The sequence below is a fragment of the Garra rufa genome, chromosome 6 (assembly GCF_049309525.1).
Source record: "Garra rufa chromosome 6, GarRuf1.0, whole genome shotgun sequence".
Lineage (NCBI taxonomy): Eukaryota > Metazoa > Chordata > Actinopteri > Cypriniformes > Cyprinidae > Garra > Garra rufa.
Window position 1 is genome coordinate 27,890,543 of NC_133366.1, and position 18,805 is coordinate 27,909,347.

Sequence of the window (18,805 nt, forward strand, 5' to 3'; positions counted from 1 at the left end):
GTTAGCGTGATTCCCTACACCTGTCCTTGTCAATCAGTGTGCCTTTATAAGTTGGTGTGTTTGTTCAGTTCCTTGTCCGGCATTGTTGTTACCTCCTGTGTTTCTGTGTTCTCCTGCACCTCCCTGTGGATTTTTTTAAACACTCTCGTTTTATATTATGTTGTTGTTTGTCCGTTTCTGTCTGCACCGTGACAACTACAGCTTTTGGGGACTTGTGGCATTTTTATAAAAAAAAATGCATTCTGAACAAAAGAATATGCACATGATAAAAATAAAAATAAAAATTATGTTGTTTATTTATTTTAGAGCACTACATACACAAGACTCTTAATTCACAGAGTCTTACCTTCCCCCACTTGGCATATTTCTGAAAAAATAAACAATGAACTTTAACCTGAGCCTTAAATTATTAGAATAAACAACCTGTTAAGAAAATATCTAGAACGATTAGTAGCTTGGTTCATACAGATCTAAGATTAATGATTGTATTTCACATATCAAAATTACTTTTTTTACATATAAGTATTACTGCTTATAATTATTGTCCTAAGTCTAATGTTGTCACGAATCCGGTTTGTAGACTTTCGTCCATTTGCCACCAGAGGTCACTCTTCTATTACATTGACTCTCACACAACACAGACTGTTATGTCACCCCGGACTACATTTCCATTATCCATTGCACTGATTACACACACTGCGGCAACCAATTAAACACACTTTATAAGCTATGGACTTCTTGATCATTAAGTATAGTTTGCAGTTATCTTAGCGATAACAGTACTATGGAGCCTTGCTTGCAGTTCTTATTTCCAGATCTAGTCTGTTTCATCCGTGTATTTATTCTTGCCTGGTGTTCTCTTCTTGTTTGTTTCGCTGGCTGCCCTGGAACTCTCGCCTGTCTTGTGGATTACCGTTTGCCTTGTCCCCTGGATTACATTCGCTGTTGAACTGACCTTCGCCTGTCCCTGCATTACTCTTTTGTCTCACCTGTACTGTACCTGTTTGCCATTGTTTCGACATAGCCTGTGTTTAACCACGTCTTTGTCTAATAAAAGCTTTGCCTATGGATCTGCCCGCTTCACATCTCTGTCACTCTGTAACAGAATACTCATCCAAACAAGGATCCAGCAGCTTTTCAGAGGAACATTGGCCAGGTATGGACACCATATGCATATTATTTGCCCTTAAACAAGGCCCACAAATGCTAGATAACCATATTCATGAATTTTTAGTCATTGTGAACGATACTAATCTCCCGGACTGTCTCCTTAGCTTAGACGCGAGGGTGTGCGTTTGTCACTTGCTCAGTTTTTGGACTATGCTTTGTTGTGTGTCGGCTCATTCACTGTCGGTGTTGCGGAGGAGGAATGTGGCATTGCGGTAATGATACATTGGATCGCGTTCACATAATGGCAGCGACAGTGGAGCCCGTTCGCAGCAGTCCAGCAGTCCTAGAACATCTATGTGGAGCTACTGTGTTTAACAGGTTGGACCTCAGCAGTGCCTACAACATAGGTATCATCTGGATACCTGAGGGGTATGAGTGGAATCTGAGTGTCATTTGTGACACCCACTGGCCACTTTGATTATTTGGTCTTGCCATATGGGCTTGTTAGCACCCCCTTCCTCCATCAATTTGTGCTCATTGATGATAACCTCCATTTAAGAAAAGCACCCAACATGTTAAAACATACATTTACATTTCTGACTTACCATGATGTCTTAGGTCACAAAGGTCATTAGGGCCTCTCATCAACACAACCAAGTTACAATTAAAGCATTTACTTTCATTTTTGTCTTTAAACATTAGAAAATAATGAAGGATATTGTCTGAAACCTCAAGATGGGAAAAAGTACTTCATATCTGGATGTTTGTAGTAAGTTCTTGATTAGTATTTTCTATGAGTGTGTAAGTATCTTTCTGTGCAGAAACGGAGACAGTAAAAAGTAGTAAAAATAATTTAAATAATAATAAAAAAAAATAATAAAACAGAATGCTATTGCACGTTTGTGTGGACGATAATACTATCTTTATAGTTATCGTTCTTGGTGTGAATGGACCTTAGCAACACACTTACTGAGAAGAAAATGCTCACATATTTCACCCCAAATTTCACTCCCTCATTTCGTTCTAAACCATTTTGTAGTTTGGACTTTTAATTTCACAATATGGATTTTTTTTCTCGCAATTCTGAATTTATATCTCACAATTCCTTTTTTCATCCCATGGCAGACAAACAGTCAGAATTGCAAGAAATACACAGAATTGCAAGATAGAAACTACCACAATTACCCCTTTTTAATTTTTGTATTCCATAAAGGGGAAAAATGTCAGAATTCTGAGGGGGAAAGGGGCAAAACATCTCACAAAACTTTTTTCTCGGAAACACACACAAAAAAAGCTGTGAGAATAAAAACTTGTAATTACCATTTTTTAATACCATGGTGGAAATTGGCTTCCATAGACAGCAGCCTGGAGCTGCAAAAAGCAATAAAATATTGTTAAACAAATGTATCATAAGAATATAACATGTTTATTTGTATAGCATTTTTCACAATACATTTTGAAAGTTTTATTTTCAAAAGAATTGGTAGCTTTCAAACTCCAGAGAGCCAAAGAGAACAACTCCTTAAGAAATCACGAGAAGAGCAAAAAACTGTTTGGATGAAACGAGTCTGCTAAATGAGCAGATAAGTAGAAATGCATTGTGGATAATTTAATGGTTAAGCTGTAGTTTAAATAAAGAAACATGTGCTAAGTGAGAAGTGGAAATGCTATTCCAAAACTAATAATGCACATCAGTGAAACTCTCCTTATGCTGTTAGAGTTGACAAGAACAACTGATTGAACAGAATTCCATTGCATTGCATCTATAGGTATTGTTCTCTGTAATTGCACCAGTCAGCATGCAAACATGCTTTTCTCTCGAGCGTTTTTCCAAGTATAAAGCGACCTCTAGTGGTGGAAAGTTTTTTTTGCTGTTGTTGTTTTTCACAAAAACAAATATCAGTCTGTTCAATAAGGAAATAACTAGACAAATTACAAAAACAAATCTATTAACCAAGTTAGTACTGTAAACACAATGATACTTGTTTACATTTCACAAACAGTTACAAAGAAACAGTAAGTCCTTAACTAGAAAAGCTGAAATAATATTTTCTTGTAAAAATAATTATGTACAACTTAGAAAAAAAAAAAAAAAAAAAAAAAAAAAAAAAAAAATATATATATATATATATATATATATATATATTACAGTTTGCTTCATGTATATCATATATCTACAATACAAGGTCTGTAATAATGGACAACGTAAAGATTCTGTTTTGTTTTATGTCTGAGTGACGATTATTTTAACACATATCAGCTTCTGTCTCGTGGTCTTCACATTACACACGTCCAAGCAAAGTGTAGTCTACATCGTGTTTGAACTTGACATCTTACTACAACTATCTGAAACATCAAATCAGAATAATTATTTCTGAGTAACATTTGAATGAAATGAATAGAGTGGTTTATTCCAGGGATTCCTGAACTCTTGAACTATACGCAATCGTTTTCAGAGATAAGGAGAAACCTTCAGGAAAACGCCAGGTATCATGCAGCTACTGGGTAAGTAAATTGTGAGCATGTAGGCTACGTGGGAGCCCTGAAGTTAAGGTATGGAAAACAGAGGACGTCGCATACACGCCCTCTGTTTAATTTGTTGTTTTTTTATTTGTTTACTTATTTTTAGACATTCCAGATTGTGATGCTTCGCTCTGACGATCTTGTTTATTTCTCCCTTGTATCAAAATGACAACAAATGTCTCAAATCCTGATATTCATAGTGAACTACATTGACAAATTTAGTTTAAAAAGGTATCAAAATTCAAAGTGTATGTAGGCCTAAAGTACATACAATGCCCGTGAACAAAAATGGCATCTGCGTGGACTAAGTTATGGAAACTTTAAGGATTCCTCAAATCACTGCAAAGCGAACTTTGTTTTCGTCTACGTTGACAATTTCTGGACATTTCTAATTGTAACGTTATTAACTCACAAATGTGTCTTCTGGAAAGACATTCTAACCCACAAGAACATAGTCATGCAATTTTATTGTAATTTTGAGGTAATCGTAACTCTCATGTCCGAAATGTGAATACTCTTTAATCAGGATTGCAAACTTGCAGCCAGAATTAAGTGAAAGTGGCTGTAAAATGTCATCTGCGACATTTTACAGCATAAGATACTTTTAACTGGAAAATGTGAATCAATGTATTTTTAAATAGTATTTTTATTTGCTAATGCAGGAATTTAAGTGTAATTGGTGGGAAACCACGAATCTTCTGAGAATCTGTCTACCTTGATTAAGGTAGTACTCTAAGTATGTTGCACAAAGAGAGATCAACCCCATCAGAGTCCAGCTGTGTATCCATGAAGAGTGACCAGTCTATGGGCAAGCCAATAAAATTTAAGGGAAGACAAACATCAACTGATCAAAGGTATGTTTCTGTCTACATGGTCAGATAAATATAGACTAATTTCCTATGTGAAATTTATATACATGTCAAATAAAGTATATGAATTTTGTTACTTTTTCTAATGTCTCTGTTCTATTGTACACCAGCTGTGTGTCTATGAAGAGCGACCAGTCTATGGGCAAGCCAATAAAATTTAAGGGAAGACAAACATCAGCTGATCTAAGGTATCTGTCTAGATGGTCAGACAGACAGATATATAGAGAGTGATTCCCTATGTTCAGTTTATTTACATGTCAAATCAACTATAACTATAATGTCAAATTAACTATTTTGTGTGGTTTTTTTTTGTTTTTTCCAAATTTCTCTATTCTATTGTACTCTAGTCTTTTTTACAAGGAGAGATCAAACCCACAAGAGGCCAGCTGTGTGTCCATGAAGAGCGAACAGTCTATGGGCAAGCCAATAAAATTTAAGGAAAGACACCCATCAACTGATATGAGGAACACAATGTATGTCTAGATAGATAAATAGATAGATCTCTATTTATTCTGCTCCATTCTCCATTCTACCCCATTTTAAGTGAAGACAGTGACAGTGTAAATGAAAAGTAATGCAAGGGCTAAATGTATTATTTTCTTTTTTCCAAAAGAACCAAACTACAGATGTGAACACACCCTTAAACTGACATTCAGGGATTTATAAGTAATAATCATTAATTAATCAGCATTAATTAATAATGTATGAGATAGTTAATAGTCAGTCGATGCAATGTTGACAGAACCAAGCCAAGCTAATATGGTCTTACCTCTTGGTTCTAGTAAGTCTAGTAATTCTAGGTGCTGCATTTTGGACCAATTGAAGATTGTTTAATAAACTTGCAGGGCAAGCACCCAGTAATAGGTGGCTTTCAGTGTGCCCTTCAAATGACAGATTGTATTAAAAAGCACACCCAGGTTCTTAACTGATGACTAAGACTCGATAAAACATCCATCAAGAGCCAGTCAGTAATTTATTACATGTGGAGATGTTTGGTCTAATAGATAAAACCTATATTTTTTCCTAAATTAAGTAGTAGGACTGTACTAGTCTTTCAAACTTTAATATCAACTATGCATTACATTATTTTTAACTGGTATGTTGAAATTTGTTGAATATGTTGCCTCATGCCTCAAAGAAATACAGAGCCGAGTATCATCTGTATAACAGTAAAAAAAAACTCCATGTTTCTTAATGATACCTCCCAAGAGTAGCATGTACTGGGTGAAAAGCAATGGTCTTGGTACTGAGCCTTGTGGTAGGCTACTCCTTACGGGACTTGTGAGCCACATGGTACCTCATCAGTTGCTGCTACAAAGTTATAATGGTCCAATAATAATGATTTAAACTATTCCAATGCCATTGCCCTAATGCCGACATAATTTATGGGTCTCCAAAAAATTTGTGGTCAGTATAATCAAAAGCAGCACTAAGGTCCAGTTGTGCTGATGAGTACATTTTCAGTTCTGTACACTACTGTTTTCCAGATATAATATCAGGAGAAGCCAGTGAGATAATAGATTGATCAATTAATCATCTGTTTTTAATGTCTCTATTCTTGTGTACTCTAAAATAAGTATTTTGCACAGAGAGAGATCAAACCCACTGGAATCCAGCTGTGTGTCCATGAAGAGTGACCAGTCTATGGGCAAGCCAATAAAATTTAAGAAAAGACACCCACCAACTGATAAGAGGTACAATATTTATATCTAAATAGACAGATAGATAGATAGATTACCTATTTGAAAGTAATCTTTAGTAAAATAAATCTGAATTCTTGTATCTATTACTAAAGTCTGTATTCTGTTGTTCTCTGTTTTAAGTCTGTTGCGCAGCGATAGATCAAACCCACCAGAGGCCAGCTGTGTGTCCATGAAGACTGACCAGTCTATGGACAAGTCAATAAAATTTAAGGGAAGACAAACATCAACTGATATGAGGTAAATAGTTTCTGTTTAGATAGATATATACAGTCGTGGCCAAAAGTTTTGAGAATGACACAAATGTTAGTTTTCACAAAGTTTGCTGCTAAACTGCTAAGAGATCTTTGTTTCAGTTGTTTCTGTGATGTACTAAAATATAATTACAAGCACTTCGTACGTTTCAAAGGCTTTTATCGTCAATTACATGACATTTATGCAAAGAGTATTTGCAGTGTTGGCCCTTCTTTTTCAGGACCTCTGCAATTCGACTGGGCATGCTCTCAATCAACTTCTGGGCCAAATCCTGACTGATAGCAACCCATTCTTTCATAATCACTTCTTGGAGTTTGTCATAATTAGTGGGTTTTTGTTTGTCCACCCACCTCTTGAGGATTGACCACAAGTTTTAAGATCTGGGGAGTTTCCAGGCCATAGACCCAAAATGTCAACGTTTTGGTCCCCGAGCCACTTAGTTATCACTTTTGCCTTATGGCACGGTGCTCCATCATGCTGGAAAATGCATTGTTCTTCACCAAACTGTTGTTGGATTGTTGGAAGAAGTTGCTGTTGGAGGGTGTTTTGGTACCATTCTTTATTCATGGCTGTGTTTTTGGGCAAAATTGTGTGAGTGAGCCCACTCCCTTGGATGAGAAGCAACCCCACACATGAATAGTCTCAGGATGCTTTACTGTTGGCATGACACAGGACTGATGGCAGCGCTCACCTTTTCTTCTCCGGACAAGCCTTTTTCCAGATGCCCCAAACAATCGGAAAGAGAGGCTTCATCGGAGAATATGACTTTGCCCCAGTCCTCAGCAGTCCATTCGCCATACTTTTTGCAGAAGATCAATCTGTCCCTGATGTTTTTTTTTGAGAGAAGTGGCTTCTTTGCTGCCCTTCTTGACACCAGGCAATCTTCCAAACGTCTTCGCCTCACTGTGCGTGCAGATGCGCTCACACCTGGCTGCTGCCATTCCTGAGCAAGCTCTGCACTGGTGGCACTCCAATCCCGCAGCTGAATCCTCTTTAGGAAACGATCCTGGTGCTTGCTGGACTTTCTTGGACACCCTGAAGCCTTCTTAACAAGAATTGAACCTCTTTCCTTGAAGTTCTTGATGATCCTATAAATTGTTGATTTAGGTGCAATCTTAGTAGCCACAATATCCTTGCCTGTGAAGCCATTTTTATGCAACGCAATAATGGCTGCACGCGTTTCTTTGCAGGTCACCATGGTTAACAATGGAAGAACAATGATTTCAAGCATCACCCTCCTTTTAACATGTCAGGTCTGCCATTCTAACCCAATCAGCCTGACATAATGATCTCCAGCCTTGTGCTCGTCAACATTCTCACCTGAGTTAACAAGACAGTTACTGAAATGATCTCAGCAGGTCCTTTAATGATAGCAATGAAATGCAGTGGGAAGTTTTTTTCAGGATTAAGTTAATTTTCATGGCAAAGAAGGACTATGCTGATCACTCTTCATAACATTCTGGAGTATATGCAAATTGCTATTGTAAAAACTTAAGCAGCAACTTTTCCAATTTCCAATATTGAGGTAATTCTCAAAACTTTTGGCCACGACTGTAGATAGATAGATAGATTAGTTTGCTGTCACTTTTACCTCTTTAAGTGTTGTAATCAGTTATCTGAATCTTTTTTAATGGTCCTTGACTGGTACAAAGCATGTTCAAAATGAATCTTAAGAAGAAGTTTCAGTGTCTGCATGAAGGAACAGCAAAAGAGGGAAACCCAAAACTCCTGAATGATATCTACACAGAGCTCTACATTACAGAGAGTAACAGTGGAGAGACCAATAAACAGCATGAGGTGAGACAGATTGAGACACAATCCAGGAGAGCAGCAACAGAGGACACACCAATCAAATGCAATGACATCTTTAGACCTTTACCTGGACAAGACAAAACCATCAGAACTGTGCTGACAAAGGGAGTTGCTGGCATTGGAAAAACAGTCTCTGTGCAGAAGTTTATTGTGGACTGGAGTGAAGGGAAAGCAAATCAGGACATCCAGCTCATATTTCCACTTCCTTTCAGAGAGCTCAACTTAATGAAGGACAAAAAACTCAGTCTTTCAGGTCTACTTCAGGTTTTGTTTCCTGAAACAAAAGAAATGAAAATATTCAGTGATGAACATAAAGTTTTCTTCATCTTTGATGGTCTGGATGAGTGCCGTCTGTCTATGGATTTTCAGAGCAATGTGATGTTGTTTGATGAAAGTGAATCTGCCACAGTGGATGTGCTATTGACAAACCTCATTGCAGGATACATGCTGCCCTCCGCTCTCATCTGGATCACCTCCAGACCAGCAGCAGCTGATCTCATCCCCTCTGAGTATGTCAATCGAGTGACAGAGGTACGAGGCTTCAGTGACCCACAGAAGGAGGAATACTTCAGGAAGAAAGTAAGTGATCAAAGTCTGGCTGACAGGATCATCTCACACCTGAAGTCATCAAGGAGCCTCCACATCATGTGCCACATCCCAGTGTTTTGCTGGATCTCAGCCACTGTGCTAGAGGGTTTGTTGGGGAAATCATGGAAAGGTGAGATTCCTAAGACTATTAGTCAAATGTACACATACTTCCTGATCCTTCAGACAAACATTAAACATGAGAAGGACTATGAGAAGAAAGTGAAAGATGAAGACATGATCCTCAAACTTGGGAAACTGGCCTTTCAACAGCTTGTGAAAGGCAACCTAATTTTTTATGATGAAGACCTGAGCGAGTGTGGCATTGATGTGACTGAAGCATCAGTGTATTCAGGATTGTGCACACAAATCTTCAGAGAGGAATTTGGCTTGTATCAGGGGAAGGTCTTCTGCTTTGTTCATCTGAGCATTCAGGAACATCTAGCAGCTCTATATGTGCACCTCTCTTTTACAGACTACATAAATGTGTTCGACCAAGCCACCGAACAAAATATCTTCTCTAAGGTCTTAAATTGGATGAAAAATAGTTCATTATCTGGCTTACATCAGACAGCTGTAGATGAGGCTCTACAGAGCAAGAATGGACATCTGGACCTTTTCCTGCGATTTCTTCTGGGTCTCTCAGTGGAGTCTAATCAGACTCTTTTACAAGAACTACTAACACAGACAGGAAGCTGCTCCTATAATAAAAAGGAAACAGTTGAGTACATCAAACAGAAGATCAGGGAGAATCTCTCTCCGGAGAGATGCATCAATCTGTTCCACTGTCTGAATGAACTGGGCGATGATTCACTAATGCAGGAGATCCAGGATTATCTGAGATCTGGAAAAATAAATCAAATCAAACTCTCTTCTTCACAGTGGTCTGCTCTGGTTTTTGTGTTGCTGACATCAGAGCAGAAGATTGAAAATTTTGATCTAAAAAAATTTATAGGAGCACAAAATACAGCTGATGAAGTTCTTCAAAAACTGTTGCCTGTGATTAAAGAATCCAGATCAGCTCAGTAAGTAAAACTATCACCAGTCACTACAATATTAAAAAATGACCTATATCAGACAATGACAAGTGCATTAAACACAGGTGTAAGCAGAGTCTAAAACATTTTGTGATTGGCTTACCATATGGAGGTAGTCAGAAAAACTATATCGAAAATTGCAACAGCCCTCATCGTCCTTTCCATTTATTACCTTTTCCGTTTGCGCATAAGCCATGTAACATGGGCTGCATCTAAAGCGGAAAAATAAATTTAAAAAAGAAGCAAAAGCTAATTGGAAAATTGTATGTATACCATGGTGTATCCACTACCCAACCAACAATTTTTGGTTTGTTTTTGTTCAGTTTGCTATAGAAATATATACGGAAAGCACAAGGACAGTTGACTCTGGAAAAGTGAATTCAAACAGTATTCGTTACATGTTTGCTTTACTGTCTATATGAATTACATTTGTATTTTGCAAAATTTTCACTGTGTTTTCTTTAACTGCACCTGGTGTCAGTTCCTCACTCACATTCAATAATATATACAGATTGAGTAGGTGTGGTGTCACAGATAAAGGATGTGCTGTTCTGGCTTCAGCTCTGAGCTCAAACCCCTCACACCTGAGAAATCTGGATCTGTCTGGAAATAAGCTACAAGATGCAGGAGTAAAGTTGATCTCAGATGGACTGATGAATCCTCACTGTAACCTGGAAACACTGCAGTAAGATTGTATAAATGTATCATCTTCATTCCCCACCTACTGGGATTTATTAAATTAACAATTTCAAGTACCGCTTTAGAAAAAAGAGACCACTTAATGCAATTAGGTCTGGTCTAAAGTGCAAGTCTCTATTTTTGATTGTAAAATTCTTGTGTATGAGTTGTATATCTTGAACTGACAAGTGTCATTTGTTCTCTAAAGGCTGAATGATTGTAGTGTCACAGATGAAGGTTGCACTGCTCTGGCTTCAGCTTTGAGATCAAACCCCTCAAACCTGAGCTATTTGGACCTAAGTGGAAATAAACTAAAAGACCTAGGAATTAATCTGATCTCTTCTATACTAGATGATCCTCACTGTGAACTGAAAACACTGCGGTAAGATGATATTAATGTGTCAGCATACTTCTCCATTTTCCTCCCATGGTGAACAATGAAATTATTCGCAAAATTAAAACAAAAACTGAAAGTAAATAATGCCATTGTTCTCTACAGGTTGATTGATTGTGGTGTCACAGATAAAGGTTGTGCTGTTCTGGCTTCAGCTCTGAGATCACACCCTTTACAACTGAGAGAACTGAATCTGTCTATAAATAAACTAGGAACATCAGGAGTGAAACTACTCTCTAATGGACTAAAGGACCCTCACTGTAATCTGGAGATATTGTGGTAAATCATTGTGGTACACACATTGTTACTTACTAAGAAATATTCACTAAAGGTTTATAGTTGTAGTTCTGAAAAGGAAAGGATGTGACGTGTGGCCAAGTAAGGTGGCCCATACTCTGAATTTGTGCTCTGGATTTAACCCTTCCAATTGCGCGCGCACACACACACACACACACACACACACACACAGTAGTGAACACACACCGTGAACACACAACACACACCCGGAGCAGTGGTCAGCCATATTGCTGCCATACCTACAGGGCAGTTGGGGGTTCAGTGCCTTCCTCATTTGTGGTATTGAGGGTGGAGAGAGCACTGTACATTCACTCCCCCCACCTACAATCCCTGCCGGGTCTGAGACTCGAACCAGCAGCCTTCGTGTTACAAGTCTGACTCTTTAACCATTAGTCCACAACTTGATTATCTTAATTAAGTAAGTACTTCGTAAGTACTTCGCGTCGGGTGGTTATTAGCCTCCACGTCGTGCATTTAAAATCCTTTAATGCACGACAAACCGTTGATTATCCCGCTTATTCCATGGTCATTTGCTAAATTATAGGCACATTAAAACTAGGATTGATATTTGCAGCGCAAAATTTGACTGAATGGATAAAAAAGACGGTTATTTTCGTCAGTTATGACACGCAGCTCTAGCATTCTGCCCGCGTCAAATCAGACTCAGAGATTAAATAGTCCGGTAAGATCACATTTATTTGAATGAAGCATTTGTTTCAGTAGATTATCGATCGACCAAGAGAGAGTGTGAAGGCAAGAAAGATGACAGTTTTGTGTGTGTGTGTGTGTGTGTGTGTGTGTGTGTGTGTGTGTGTGTGTGTGCGCGCGTGCGAAAAGTATGATAAAATCACATTTTGGTTCATATTCATGGTGTCCCAAAACTGCACATTTGAGGACACTTCGATGTTCTTAATATTATCTAAAGAAGTACTAAAGAATATTTTCTTTAGTATATCAAGTATAAAATTAGTGTGTGAAAATAGAGCACATTAAGTACATTATAGAATTGCACTTGTTTTTTACCCTGGCTTTTGGCTTATAACCAAGAGGACTCACCTGGGCCCACACTCCACACTCTGATTTTAATTACTTAAGCTCAGCACTCTTTATAATCAGTGAAGCTAATAATAGATCTAGGTGAGCTGCATTTGAGCTGGGTACGGACCTGATCTGGGGGACTGCAGTGACCATCTGATCTAGATACAGACTTGATCCGCCGGCTACGGTGACCTCGTAATAAGAATAACACAGACTAATGTAAGCATAGATGTCATTCTTCTTATGCTGCAACAAATACATCAGGTGTTTTGGGAAATGCTCCTGGTTTCGGTTGACCTAATTAATGCAGCCTAACAATCCTTTAACGGATTTGGAATATAGAAATCTGTTAATGTGTTTTGTGTAGGCCAGATTGAAGAGTATTTAATCTGAGTGTGTCTGCCTCCTAAACAGTGCTAAACCATTGAGGGTTTTAAGTAATTAGCAAGATTTTCAAACTCTATATGATGTTTAATAGGGAGCAAGGGCAGTGTTGACAGAACTGGGCTAATATGGTCATACTTTCTCGTTCCAGTAAGAACTCTAGCTGCTGCATTTTGGACCAGCTGGAGTTTGTTTATTAATTGTGCAGAACAACCACCCAATAAAGCATTACAATAATTTATCCTTGAGGTCATGAACGCATGAATTAACGTTTCTGCATTTGACATCGCGAGCATAGGTCGTAAATTCGATATATTTTTGAGATGGAAAAATTCAGTTTTGCAAATGCTAGAAATGTGCCTTTCGAATGAAAGATCCTAAGTTCCTCCCTGCGCTCAAGCCCGTCGGCCTCCTTCCCGCACGGTCTGCTGACCACCGCCCAGCGCTCAGTAAAGCAGGCCTCAGAATCCCCGGCCAAGATGGCCACTACGCCAGAGTCTGCATCCAAGATGGCCGCCACGTCAGAGTCTGCTCACAAAATGGCCACCACGTCAGAGTCTGCTCACAAGATGGCCGCCACGTCAGAGTCTGCTCATAAGATGGCCCCTCCAGAGTCAGCTCACAAAATGGCCACCATGCCTGAGTCCCCGGCCAAGAGGGCCACCACGCCTGAGTCCCCGGCCAAGTTGGCGGTCTCTTCTGAGCCCCGGACAAGATGGCGGTCTCTTCTGAGCCCCGGACAAGTTGGCGGTCTCTTCTGAGCCCCGGACAAGATGGCGGTCTCTCCCGAGTCCCCGGACAAGATGGCCACTACATCTGAGTCACTGCTGGTCTCGCCCAGCCTTCCAGAGTCTCCGCTGGCCACGCCCAGCCTTCCAGAGTCTCTGCTGGTCTCGCCCAACCCTCAAGTGACAGCGCCTCCCGAGCGCCCTCCAGTGTCCGCGCCTCCAGAGCGCCCTCCAGTGACCGCGCGTCCAGAGCGCCCTCAAGTGTCAGCGCCTCCCGAGCGCCCTCAAGTGTCCGCTCCTCCCGAGCGCCCTCAAGTGACCGCTCCTCCCGAGCACCCTCAAGTGTCTGCTCCTCCCAAGCTCCCTCAAGTGACCGCTCCTCCAGAGCCCGCTCTTCCAGAGTCTCCGCTGGTGGCGTCCAGCCCTCCAGAGTCTCCGCTGGTGCCGTCCAGTCGTCCAGAGCCCGCTCGCCCAGAGACTGTTCTGGCCTATGGTCCCCTAATTGTCCCCAAGAAAAATTTTTGGGGGTGGCTATATGCCTGCAGCCATAGGGGCCGGTCAAAGGATGAGACCAAGGCCAGGGAGGCTGCTTGGCCATGGCCTCCTGAACTGTCTACTCCGCCATGGCCTCCCGAGCTCTCTGACCCGCCATGGCCCCCTGAACTGTCTGCTCCACCATGGCCTCCCTGCCTAGCGGCCTCCAGGGTGCCCACCCTTCCTCCCCTTTTGGTTGTTATACGGTGCGAGACGCGCCTTTTTTTGAGGGGGGCGTTAATGTCAGTATTGTGGTCTGTTTTGTAGTGTTTTCCTTGTGTTTTTCCCCCCTGTGTTCCCATTGATTTGGTTTGTTCCTTTGTTTGTCATTCCCCTTGTCGGGTCTTACAAGGTTACGAGTTACATAGTGTTGTTGTCTTTCTGGTTTCTGTTCCTTGTTTTCTTCTTAAATTACTGTTGGATCATTACTCCTGGCTTCCACAAGTTCCATCTGGCTCCTCACCACCAGCGATTGTGACACACAGGAGCATTAACATTATATTTATATTTATGATATTGTCATATTTTATATCAGCAGCACAATTATTGTGTATAATGAGTTTTGATCCATCTTGATCCACTGTCAGTTTAGCATCAATTTGGGTAACACTGCCGCATAGCAGTGAAGTTCAGAACAGCAGCGTAACAAATACCAAGATGAGCGGAATCATGATTTAGTACCGTTTTAAAAATAATATGTAGGCTTACTGGTATTTTTCCAGTACCAGTATATTGCGCAACCTTACCCTCATGTCACACAGGTGGCCTCTTCAGTGACACTGTTAAGGATTTCACAGATCAGTGACTCTGCCACCAGCTACAGGCCTCTGAGGTCCCAGACCACATCCACTTCCCTTCAAGGCCATCCACTTGCAACAGCTGCAATAGCTTGGCCACAGCCATGGCCAAAACGAATGGCCCCCTGCAGAAAGGTAATGTTAACCTCACGGCAGACCAGCACTAAGAACTCCAGATGGGCTTCGAAGCACTCCTGAGATGGGCAAAAAATGGGTGAAAAACAAGTGCACTTCCAAAATGTATTTAAAGTGGTCTATGTTCACGCACACATTTTGTACTTAATATACTATAAATGATTATTTAGTACGTTTAAAGATGATCTTAAGAATATCAAAGTGTATTCAAATGTCCTATTTTAATATATTAACTAAAATGCATATGACCCTCATAATGACAACGGCCAGATATAGAGCACTCACAGAGTAAGTGTAATGAAGTTTCTTGCCTCCTCACACTCAACTTTAAATAAGTACACTCTACTTAAAATAAGTATTTAAAATTCTAAAATATTCTTCATACTATGGGGAAAGTTACTTTTTTAAGATTTATTTTTGGCATTTTTGCCATAATTGTGATAGGACAGATCAGATATGACAGGAAGCGAAGTGGAAGAGAGATAAGGAAAGGTCCTCAAATCGGGATTCGAACATGGGACACCCAGAGCACAATGACACTGTATGTCGGCGTGCTGCCCACAATCTGCACCAACAGGAAAGCTACTTTTAAAAGTAATGCATTACAATATTGAGTTACTCTCTAAAAAAGAAACAAATTATGTTCCTTAGTTACTTTTTATGTAAAGTAATGCGTTATGTTACTTTTGCATTACTTTTTAGATCTGATCAGGACTTGCTTGTTCATTTTTAATTTAAAAAGTTATGTTTTTTTGGCAAATGTAAAAGCCCTTTCACACCAAAAGTGAAATTAATACACCTCAGGCTAAAGGAAAAGTAAATTCACATCTGTATACTAGAACACGGGAGAAGTAAGTTCAACACTCTTTAATAATATACAAAAATGAAGCACTAATGTTAGTTTATCTAAAGTAAGTTTTGCTTATTAGTATGGATGAATTGGATCATCGAAGGTCAGCAGCAAAGACACTGGTAAAAAAAATGGGATTAAATACATAAAGGATATTTGTGTTATTTAACATATTTAATTATTGCAAATTTGCGCCGTTTGCATTTCACTGTTTTTATTTATTTTATTTTAAGGAATACTGAATCTGTTTTTTGCAAGTGGTATGAATTAATGCGTGTTCACATTTAGTCTAGAACTTCAGTAACATCATGTTTACACAATGTACACAAATTTTCTTGTAAATTCAAAAGTAATTCATTACTTCAGTAGTTATTTGAAAAAAAGTAATCTCATAAAGTAACTTGCGTTACTTGTAATGTGTTACCCCCACCACTGCATGTTTCACTGCATAATTCACTTTTCATTTTTTTATGAAATTAACCCTACTAAGCAATCATGTAGAAATGGGTCTGCATCGTAGTTAAGACCAGTTACATTTTTCTTTTATTTAGTCTTTCTTTCTGATTGTGACGTTCCTGCTTATCTAAGCTTATATCCTACATAGACTAAGCAGTGTCATTGTTCTTTACAGGTTGATTAATTGTGGTATCACATATGAAGGTTGTGCTGCCCTGGCTTCAGCTTTGAGATCTAACCTTTCACATCTGAGACATCTCAATTTATCTAGAAATAAACTACAAGACAAAGGAGTGGATCTGCTTTCTGCTGGACTGAAGAATCCTCACTGTAAACTAAAAACACTGTGGTAAGTTTGCATCAATGTGTCAGCACCCTCCTCATATTTCCTCTTATGGTGTATAATAAACGAAATCCAAACAAAAACTAGATCATATGGTCAAAAAATTATCCTGTCAAATAACTGAAGTAGCTTTTGTCTTAGTCTTCATCTCTCTTTTTACTGTGAAGTTTCTTCTTATCTGAGCTGCTGAAAATGAAGAGTATCATTGTTTTCTACAGGCTGATGGATTGTAGTGTTACAGATAAAGGTTGTGCTGCTCTGGCTTCAGCTCTGAGATCAAACCCCTCACAGCTACAAAAACTGGATCTGACTAAAAATTTCCTTGGAAAGTCAGGCATGAAGCTGCTCTCTGCTCTGAAGGATGATCCGGATTATGAACTGAAGGAACTTCTGTGAGTAGTGATGATTGAAATGTTTGTATTTTAATTGCTTGGTATTAATTGCTATTAATCAGTTTTGTAATGTAGATCACATCAGAGTTGAAGGGATAGTTACCCAAATATGAACATTTCTGTCATTACTCATCCTCATGTTGCTCCAACCCACTTGATGATGACTTTTTAAACCTGAGAGATTTCTGTCCCTCCACCAAAACTTTGATGCTTTAAAAGTCCATCCAGCATAATCCATAATAATTATTCTATATAATCGAAGTCCTTTTAAGAGACATGAGCACTTAATATATGGAACAAATTTAGGCGTTTGTTGACATTTAAACACATAAAGTTTTGTCATCACTTTCACATTTTTTTACCCTTTTCATTTTCCCAAAATTATGTATTTTGAGAGTAATACACATCTTTGTCATTTTTTAGAGAAGATATTTATAATAAATAAAATCATTGTGATACATAAACAGGACAGTCATACTGGATAATGCCCTTTCTTTTGTTAAAAAGGGCATTGTTGGCACCATGCATTGCATGGTTATATTATCTCTTGCTAATAGAACTAATAGTTTGTTATGGAGTTGTTTGTCCACCTTATTTTTCCCGTAAGAGTGGGCAAGGCCATTTGTAAATTTTATGGGTCTGGCTTCCAGCCTCATCCATGTCCAGCTATTTTTAGCTGTGCAAAACAGCTTATTTTGCTGTTTGATATTGCAAGTTGGCATGTCATACCATATTATTTTAATGTAGCTTAATTATGAACACACTGGCTTGTAGTGCAAACAGTTTTACTGTGTACTGCACTTCTCGTTTTCCCTATAGCATCTAATCAATCGGAAGTCTCGCCCGTAGGCTTACTTCCACATTAAAGAATAAGGTGGATAGTGGATAATTTTTTGACTGTCTGTGTTTTACTCACAGGTTTTAGATGTTCGTCTGACCTTCTCTGGATTGTCTGACAGTGAATAAAAAGCCACTGAAGAAACTTCACATTTAACAAAGACAATTCTATAGTGATCATAACACAGAGATGTATTTGTGCTTCCTTACTTAATGAGTAAAACAAGGAAACTGTGTTTCTTCTTCAGAAGTGACGTTTGTACTGGTACCCCATTTCATATTTCAATATAAAAAACATAAACATAAAAAATTAAAAATGAAATCTGTGTCTATGTTAGAAATCTATTATAGAAATATATCGCTTTAATGTATTGACCCATTGGATGGTGTTGCTTTGAGGAGATCAAAGCGCATTCTATACTTTAGATTAGTTAAAATTTATAGCTTTTTATTATGCATTGTGTTGCCAATAACAGTATAAAACTAGTGTTTGTAAAGTATAGCCTGTAAAAATAGTTTTGTGATTTGTATTTAAACATTTGTTTACATCGTTTTTTGGTTGAATAAATTGTCACTACTACTTTAGTTTTGATGTCTCAGATTTGAGTAATTTCTCTACTAGACTTCAGATAATTTCTACATCCATCCATTATCCAAACTGCTTGTCAGGGATGCTTGACCCTATCAGAGTGTCTTGTGGGAAACACTCTGGACAAGGGCCCAGTAAGTGATTTCTCAATGTCCATAATGAGATCCAATATAGAGGAGCCACTGTTTGTTACAGGGGCCAAAATATTCTGTATGTAGTTTTGAGGCAAGCAGTTCTATTGTTCAGCAAAAGTGCTGTATGACATTATAATTAGGGCTGTGCAATATATCGAACGATATTGTGAGGCGCATTTAGTCAATGAAGCCGGTGCTTTGATTAGTAGTAAATCTCCATCACGTGCGTTCCGCTCAGGTTCCGCTGGAGCGGCAATTGATAAACAGAGACGTAAATCTCTGACAAGCTACGCCATATCGAGCTTAATATCGCATTCGATATTTAGCG

The 18,805-nt window shown here is 38.9% G+C and overlaps 1 protein-coding gene across 1 annotated transcript; it reads left to right on the top strand.

The window, feature by feature from the left end:
• Positions 1–3,581: 3,581 nt before the first annotated feature.
• On the top strand, positions 3,582–18,339 carry LOC141337353 (NLR family CARD domain-containing protein 3-like). The gene is made up of 12 exons (XM_073843152.1): positions 3,582–4,487; positions 4,613–4,690; positions 4,850–4,975; positions 6,092–6,196; positions 6,326–6,442; positions 8,110–9,879; positions 10,403–10,576; positions 10,778–10,951; positions 11,069–11,242; positions 16,358–16,531; positions 16,744–16,917; positions 17,836–18,339. Exons 1-12 carry the CDS (start codon positions 4,372–4,374, stop codon positions 17,840–17,842), a joined length of 3,189 nt encoding a protein of 1,062 aa, XP_073699253.1. The 5' UTR covers positions 3,582–4,371; the 3' UTR covers positions 17,843–18,339.
• The last annotated feature ends 466 nt before the right edge of the window (positions 18,340–18,805 follow it).